This window comes from Chiloscyllium punctatum, chromosome 13 (genome assembly GCF_047496795.1).
Source record: "Chiloscyllium punctatum isolate Juve2018m chromosome 13, sChiPun1.3, whole genome shotgun sequence".
NCBI classification, from domain to species: Eukaryota; Metazoa; Chordata; class Chondrichthyes; order Orectolobiformes; family Hemiscylliidae; genus Chiloscyllium; species Chiloscyllium punctatum.
In genome coordinates, this window is record NC_092751.1 from 106,450,316 (window position 1) to 106,459,034 (window position 8,719).

At 42.3% G+C, this 8,719-nt stretch overlaps 1 protein-coding gene across 1 annotated transcript; it reads left to right on the forward strand.

Moving 5' to 3' along the window:
• The first annotated feature begins 4,261 nt into the window (after positions 1 to 4,261).
• On the forward strand, positions 4,262 to 8,427 carry pcbd1 (pterin-4 alpha-carbinolamine dehydratase/dimerization cofactor of hepatocyte nuclear factor 1 alpha). The gene is made up of 4 exons (XM_072583549.1): positions 4,262 to 4,378; positions 6,494 to 6,625; positions 6,739 to 6,819; positions 8,094 to 8,427. The coding sequence occupies exons 1-4, from the start codon at positions 4,376 to 4,378 to the stop codon at positions 8,187 to 8,189; spliced, it is 312 nt and encodes a 103-aa protein (XP_072439650.1). The 5' UTR covers positions 4,262 to 4,375; the 3' UTR covers positions 8,190 to 8,427.
• Positions 8,428 to 8,719: the final 292 nt, after the last annotated feature.

Below are 8,719 nucleotides of genomic sequence, written 5' to 3' on the forward strand. Positions count from 1 at the left end.
CTCCAGCCACAGTAAGGATGTTCAGAGATGTTAGGACCTATCTTTGGCATAAATGGGATTTCAATATGGGCCTCCGAACTCAAAGGTATTTATGTACCAATGCACCCCACAAAATCCCTGACACTATTCTTTCAATTTTCTACACTATATTTAATCTATTGCTTCCAACAAACCTGTTTAGAGTTGTTATTACACACCTCTGGAGCAGATGGGGACTTGATCCCTGAATTCCCCGTCCAGGGATGGCGACACTTCCAATGCACCACAAGACGCCAAAAGCACTATCCTTTATCATTGTTCTCAAATGAGATCCATGTGTGATCATCCTAACATTCTTGTCCGTTTAGTTAACAATTTGAGAAATCGGTGGAAGTGGGGTTTCAATTTGTGCGTTTAAATTCCTTGGTTTCTGTAAGGAGGTCAGTTACATCAAGAGTAAAGCAGAACCTCATTTTCAATCCATACCAGGGAGGTTCACGTTGGGGCAGCTTCTGTAGCACCTGGTAAAATATTCAGATTGCGTCTGAACAGAGCCTGGACTGAGTTGCTTGTGCGCTATTCCGCTCATGCTGTTGGTAAGGGTTTAAATAAACCCAGTAGTGACATGGGAACCAGGAGAGAAAACCAGAAAATAATTCCAGGGTGTTTAACTTGCTGTGAGAGGCAGACAGCACCACAATAGAGTGAACAGTGAGTCAGTCAGTGGACTCAGAGTAAGAGAGGAAGGAATAGAATCCCTACAGTTTGGGAACAGGCCCTTCAGCCCAGCAAGTCCACACCAACCCTCCAAAGAGAAACACACCCAGACCCCTAAACCTCTATATTTACCCCAGACTAATGCACCTAACCTACACATTCCTGAACATTATGGGCAATTTAGCACAGACCATTCACCTAACCTGCATATCTTTGGATTGTGGGAGGAAACCCACGCAGACATGGGGAGAATGTGCAACCTCCACACAGGCAGTCACCTGAGGGTGGATTTGAACCTGGATCCCTGGTGCTGGGAGGCAGCAGTGCTAACCACTGAGCCACCATGCCACCCTAATCAAGATTACAGTACATGTGTATAAATGAATAGAGTTATGATTGGGGAGCTACAGTCACAGTTAAACTGAACCAGCTCAGGGTCTGTCACCTCAGGACTAGTGTCAGTCTATGCAAAGACTTTATAAACTTTGGGGAATTCTGACTTCTGTCCTGGATGGTGTTGGGTTTTGAGTGTTTGTGGATGTTTTATGGTGGATTAGGAAGCCATTTGATCCATTGTACCTGCACCAGCTCTTCAAAAAGTGCCATGACTTAGTGCCAATCTGCTGCTTTTGCCCTAATATTGCCTCATCCAGGCAAGTGAGCAGTAGTCCAACAGACTCCTAATTTGTGTTTTGTGAATGGTGTTTGTAACAGTACTGAATAAAGTGGACCACATAGATATCAGATAAATGGCCAAAAACCAATCTCTAACCACATTTAAAATTGGGATCAATAACTCAGGCAACACTGCCCTCGTGTGGCCGAAGTTGGCACGTTACTGTGCGGTGAACCACAGTCTGTCTGCAGCATTTTCTGGGATTACACTCAATGGAAACAAACTGTCTCTCAGTTAGAAAGTCAGTGACCCAGACATCTACCACCAGTGCAAAACTTTTAACCACATCAACAATAAGTTATAGAACACTGTCTCTCAATTCAAAGCATCAACCAATAAATTGAAATGAATGAACACTATCCTTCAGATATTTTATGATCCACTTGTCCAAGGATGTTACTATTCACTTCAGAATTATTCTGTTTTGCTTTGCAAATGTTTTGCTTGCTTGTTCATTTAAAGTCTTTGATTTCTGAATAATTGTTCAGGCAAATACAGTGAATAAATGTGAACCATATTTCCCTCCCTCAATTGTGTTTCAAGTGATATGCATTTTAGTTACTGCCATTTTAGTCTGCAGAGACACTTATAGCAGAGATAGAGGTCACATGACTACAGTAAGTGAACTAGTACACTGTGTATAACTCAGGCAGTGTGGTGGCTCAGTGGTTAGCACTGCTGCCTCACAGCACCAGGGACTCACGTTCAATTCCTGCCTCGGGTGACCGTGTGGAGTTTGCACATTCTCCCTGTGTCTGCGTGGGTTTGCTCCAGTTTCCTCCCACAATCCAAAGGTGTGCAGATTAGGTTAATTGACTATGCTAAATTGCCCATAGTGATCAGGGATGTGTGGGTTAGATGCATTAGTCAAGGGTAAATATAGAGTAGGGTAAATATAGGTCTGGGTGCGTTCCACTTCAGAGGGGTGCTGGGGACTTGTTAGGTCGAAGGGCCTGTTTCCATACTGTAGGGATTCTGTGTTGGGTTGAAGGGCCTGTTTCCATACTGCAGGGATTCTATGTTGGGTTGAAGGGCCTGTTTCCATACTGTAGGGATTCTATGTTGGGTTGAAGGGCCTGTTTCCATACTGTAGGGATTCTATGTTGGGTTGAAGGGCCTGTTTCCATACTGTAGGAATTCTATGTTGGGTTGAAGGGCCTGTTTCCATACTGTCGGGATTCTGTGTTGGGTTGAAGGGCCTGTTTCCATACTGCAGGAATTCTATGATCTTTGAACTGTACTTCTCCAAACATGCACTTTTTCAGAAAACAAAAAAAATGTTCGCTATTTACAGTTACACACATTCCCAATCCACATGGTCACAAAGAAAGTTATCATTTATTAAGACTATGTTAACTTTAGCCAGTTCTATTTTCATCAGTCTTTGCACCTGCCTGGCACACATAGTTAAATCCTGCAGGAACCCTACTGGAATGTCTGTGTGTTGGCATTGGCTGTTCCTCGGGTATCTGCTGATTCCTCGGGTGATGTGCCTTCTCCAATGAGTGTTGTTGCCAATCTATCTCTGCTGTGAGGAAACAGTGAGCCTCTGAAACTGATAATCGTTCTGCACTCCATGCAAACGGTGAGGTCGTTTCTTCCTTCTGATACAGCCTCTCTAACTGTACATGTGTATGCCTTGTTGCGATGATAGATCTGGTCAGTCATGGTCACCACACAGAATCAAGGTGTTGACTGCTCTACTGAGGTTTCAAATTGCCACGTAGGCTGACTTTTATTGAGAGGGTTGAACATCCGCACTCTGACGGACTTTCCAATGCCCAGCTGTAGCAGTTTTACTGAAGTGAGATCTGATTTTCTGTCATTTCATCAGGATTGCCTTCAGAACGTTAACTTTCTTGTTAACAATCTGTTGTTATCATACTTGGAATGTATCACAGCCTCACCTGTTCTCCCTAATAATAGTCTTGCTCATGATTAACAAGGAAAGGTCATGGCATGGTCGCCAGATTAGTAATTCAGAGACCCACAGAATACCTGGAGGACCCAGGTTCAAATCCCACCACGGTGGAGTTTAAACTTCTGTTAAAAGTCTCCAATTGTAAGTCTTATGATCCCTCTCACAAATACCCACCCAGTTCACTAATGCAGTTTAGAGAAGGAAATCCCCGAGCCTCAGGATAAACCACTGTCAGTTGTCTCTTTCTTTCTCTCTCTCTCCATAAGACTGGGACTATAGTGACTTTACCTCTCCATTGTGGCAGAATGACATTGCTACTGTGCTGAAGGGGCCAGACCTAGCAACTGAAAACTGAATACTCACTTTAACTCTCTCTCTCTCTGCACAGACGCTGCCAAATCTGCTGAGTTTCTCCTGACTCCCTGTTTGTTATAAACTCTTCCACATCAGCCCATCTAACCATCATATCCGAAAGCACACCTCAAACACACACCTCCCTCGGGTGCCCCCATTCCCTTGCAGCTTTTGAAAGTTGCCGTGCATATTGTCAGGATTGACTCAAACGAAGCGTTTCTTGCGAAATCGTTTGGAGCTATTTCTGGCAAAATGCTGGTTGCAATGAACAGGAACGTAAACAGACAGAAGCGCCGTGCCTGAACTCTGAATAGAGCCAATCTGACTCAAGAGCAAACTAAATTCAGGCAAAACAGCAGCCGATCACATCTTACTGACATAAAGTTCATTGCATGAGACCTGCCTCCTCTCCAGCAAGGACCCGACTTTAGGTAGCCTGAAATAGTGCTGAAAAGGAAACGCAAAACAGCCAGTCAGGCAAACATCACGGTGTAATTCAGCGTCTGCAATTAAATCTTGAAATGGGTAGTTTCTCTTGCATTTATTTATTTATTATTACTGTGCTCCCTCACCTGTTGCTGCCTCAGCTCTGGCCTTTATTCCTGCCACCTTGCACAGGTCTTAGCTTTTACAGATTGTGTTTATAGAGAGTGGGAGTGAGCAGTTTGTTGTCACATTGTGCAGGGTCTGAGTTCAGGGGGTGGTGTTCAAATCTTGATCATTGCCAAATGGTACGTAATCTCAGTGTAATTAATTGTCTTATTTTAGTTTTTTCTTTAAATTGTCTGGGTTTGGTGAACAAACGTATGTGCATCTCCGAACAAAAGCATTTTTTGAAGAAACGTGTCGGTTAAATTTAAGATTAGTCATTCATTGTTGAAACCCAAGCATTAATTTGGTAACTTGGCCCTTTAATTTAAATCTCTGTTTCGGAAAGGAAATTAGTGTTCATTTCAGAGATGAGCTGTAATTTGAGATTGAGGTTTGGAATAAATATTGTTTGTGTTTGGAGCTGCGCTATATTCATTGTCTTATTTGAAACGACAGACTGTACGGGATGTTCACTGAGTGGGGGAGTAGCAGTGAGGGGTGATGTATTACTTGTCAATGTCTGTCTGTCTTTCTGATCTTCCAGCAGCGATTCTCTCTGACCGATACGGCCATTTGCTGGCTTCTTTCTACAACAAGGTGAAGAGGGTAATGACCAGGGAAACGGGACCTGTCTCTTGTTTGTTTTAGTCAAACGTTAATGAGACTCTCTACATTCGCGTTCCTTGGCTGCAGCAAAGATCCCCCCCCTCCCCAGATTCAGGAGGTGGGAGCTCCAAAGGGTTTGGGGCAACGTTTCCAAAGCAACTGATTTTAATTCGACCATTTCGTTCAACGGCGGGAGGCTCATGGGGAAGCATGGGGACCCCCTTGAGCGGGGTAGGGGGCCACACACTGAAATGATAGAATGCTACTTGGGGGAGACACTGGTGTAGTGGTAGTGACACTGGCTCTGAGCCGTGGTACTCACCACCCTATCTGCCTTGCCGCTTTCAATGAACTATATACCTGAACCCTAGGTCTCTCTGTTCAACCACACTCCCCAGGGCTTTACGATAAGCTGTATAAGTCCTACCCCGGTCTTACCAAAATGCAACATCTCTCATTTACCTAAATTAAACTCCATTTATGGTCCTTAGGGATGGTGGTGGCAAGTGGTGTTATTAGTGGACTGTTAATATAGAAGCCCAGCCCTGGGTTTGAATTCTGCCATGGCAGATAGAATTTGAATCCAATAAAAATCTGGAATTAGGAGTTTAATGAAGACTATGAATCCATTGTCAATTGTCAGGGGAAAAAACATCTGAATCATCTAACCAAAAGAGAAAATGCTGGAAAATCTCAGCAGGTCTGGCAGCATCTGTAAGAAGAGAAAAGAGCTGACGTTTTGAGTCTATCTGACCCTTTGTCAAAGCTTCCGCATCTGCAGTAATTTGCTTTTATCTGAATCACTAATGTCCTTTTAGGGAAGGAAACTACCATCCTTACCCAGTCTGGGCCTACATGTGACTCCAGACCCACAGCAATGTGGTTGACTCATAACTGCGCTCTGGGCAATAAATACTGCTGGGCCAGCAACACCCTCTTCCCATGAATAATTTTTAAAAATGTCAACTCTCCCTGTTTCCTACCATCAAGCAAATTTTTGTAGCTCTCCCTGGATCCCAGGTGACCTAACTTTACTAACCAGTACCACGAGGAACCTTGTCGAGGGCCTTGCTAAAGTATGTAGACAATGTCTATTGCTCTATCCTCCTGTCTCTTCTTGGTCACATTCTCAAACAAAACTCTACCAAGTTAGTGAGCCATCATTCACATGTCGATCAGATTGGGTAAGGACATCGGATTTCCTTCCCTAATGGATGTTAATGAACCAGTAGGCTTTTACGACAGTGGACAGTGGTTATATCTTCAGTATTAGACACATTACTTATGACTTTTTTTTTTTGCTTAGTAATCAGGTGGAGAGGTAAGATAGGACATTGAGGTAAACTCTACAACTGCTGGATTAAATGTTTGGTCAGTGTTCTGCAAGTAAATACGGCAGACAGGAGTTATTTTAATACAGAGGATCCCAATTTATTAATGTTCACACTTAGAAACATGATCCCATACTGGGAAGTAGTTTTAAGGATCTGACCTGCAGCATTTCCTTGTCCTTCCAGACACCTATTTTTCATTGTCATGCATTGTGTACCAACTTGCGTACAAACAGACTTGAATGAAGATCGTTTACAAACCGGGAACGGTCTGTACTGATGTTACTGGAATCTAAAGACCTATTTTTGGCTTGTTAGGCAGGAAAGGCCCACAGACTGAGTGCTGAACAACGAGAGCAACTTCTTCCCAACCTTCAAGCAGTGGGTTGGTCTGATGTCGAAGGAAGAGATGCCATTTATAAAGAGTTTATCTTTAAAAACTTTAACCAGGTCAGAATTTCCAGTGGTTTCTCTGCTTTATTTTTTTAAATAAAGAAAACAGACAAAATGCATTTTTTTTTTGCAGCAAATCTATATTTTCCTATATTTTGTTTTACCAATAGGCCTTTGGTTTCATGACCAAAGTGGCACTACAAGCAGAAAAAATGGATCATCACCCAGAGTGGTTCAACGTTTATAACAAGGTAAAGTAAGAACCTGCATTTATATAGCATCTTTCAAAACCATGGGACATATCAAAATGCTTTGGAGCCAAGACCTTTTAACAAATTCTATCACTGTGACATAGCAATTACAGAAAGCTCCCACAAGCAGAAGGTAATGATCCTCCATTTAATTTGATCCAGAGATGTTGGAGAGTGAAAGTACCTGAGGAATGCCCTTTTTTAAATATTGCAAAAATATATTTTATAAAAAGAAACTCTTTATGTACATAGTTTAATAAAACCATTTAGACCTTTACTGCCTTACAGACAATAAAATGAACATTTGGGGTTTGGCTTTTTCTATACTTACAAATAACCAATAGGCAGTTATGAGGTAACTGAACGGACTCCTGTTGTACTTTGGAAGAAAGACATTAGATGTTGGTCTTTCCCCACTGCACCTTGGCAGACTATACCCTTATTCATCTTCATAATAGTGTCTCAAGATCTTTTGCATTCAGATGGGAGTGCTTATAGGGCCTCTGATAATGTATCATTTGAAAGATACCACTTCTGACTGTGTAGTACTGCACTCAGAGCTCAAGCTGAGATTTTATGCTCAGGTTTCTGCAGTGGGTTGTGACTCTTGCAAGGTGAAAGTACCCCCCGCAAGGAGCACAGTGGATGACCCCCTCAGAATCCTTGATTTTAGTTAAAATAGGGTGTAAATGCAATCACAGTTGGCATTGTTTTTTGTGCACTTACTGCACACTGATCAGTGAAGTCAATTTCTGTGTTAGAATCAGCCCCAATTTTAACCTAACCCACCAAATGGGAATGGGCCAGTTAGGACCAGTTTTTCAATATCACAGTATCTATGATCATTGATTTGCGTGGCTCAGTGGTCAGCACTGCTGCCTCTCAGTGATTCTACCCTTAGGTGACTGTGGATTTTTCATTTTCTCCCCTTGTCCATGCAGGTTTCCTTCAGGTGCTGTGGTTTCCAAATGTGCAGGTTATGTAGATTGACTATGCTAAATTGTCCATAAGGTCCAGGGATGTGCAGGCTGGCGGGTTAGCCATGGAAAATATAGGGTTGAGGCAGGTGTGTCTGGGTGGGATACTCCTCTGATGATGGCTGGTGTGAACTCGATGGGCTGAATGTCCTTTTCCACACTGCAGGGATTGAGTTCACACTTTTGAAGGTAATTCTCGCCAAGTTTTTGATTAGTGCACAGACTAGATAGGAGTCTCTAAACTAGGAAAGATAAAGAAACAGTAATCTTATTACCAGAAACATTTTGTTTTCACAGGTCCACATAACACTGAGCACACATGACTGTGGAGGTCTGTCTGAGCGAGATATTAAAATGGCTACCTTTATTGAAGAAGCTAAGATTTCACATTGAAATCTAGGGGTGTGTCTGTGGTTGCTGGTACCAAATGAACTGGAGTCTTCAGTGAGATTTATTTCAGAACAGACCCGTGTGTTCTTAAAAGATTTAAGGCTGGCAAATGTATGAAGTTTACCACAGATTAATCTAGAATCATTCTATTTAAATTGAACTGATCAGAGCTAGTTTACATGTTGTGAATGTACATACTGTGAGAAAGTTTTGTTATACGAATAAAATGCAAATCAATGTAGCCATGATTTTAGACATGCAGAGTCATTCCAAAATTGCAGATACTTGGAAAACTAAACCGCAAATGCAGTGCTATAATACTGTCTGTGATTCACTTAAATACAGAATGAAAAATCAGGCATGGTTTGGATCCTCTGTCTCAAACCATCGGCGGTAATCCCTACCTTTGCAAGCATCCCCCACCATTCAATTGTGAATGTGTAAATGCTGCTGCTTTGCTTTGACCAGTTTATCAACTGCTGGTTTTGATGTCACAACATGTAGAATGTATTAGTCAAGAAAGCTATCAAGTT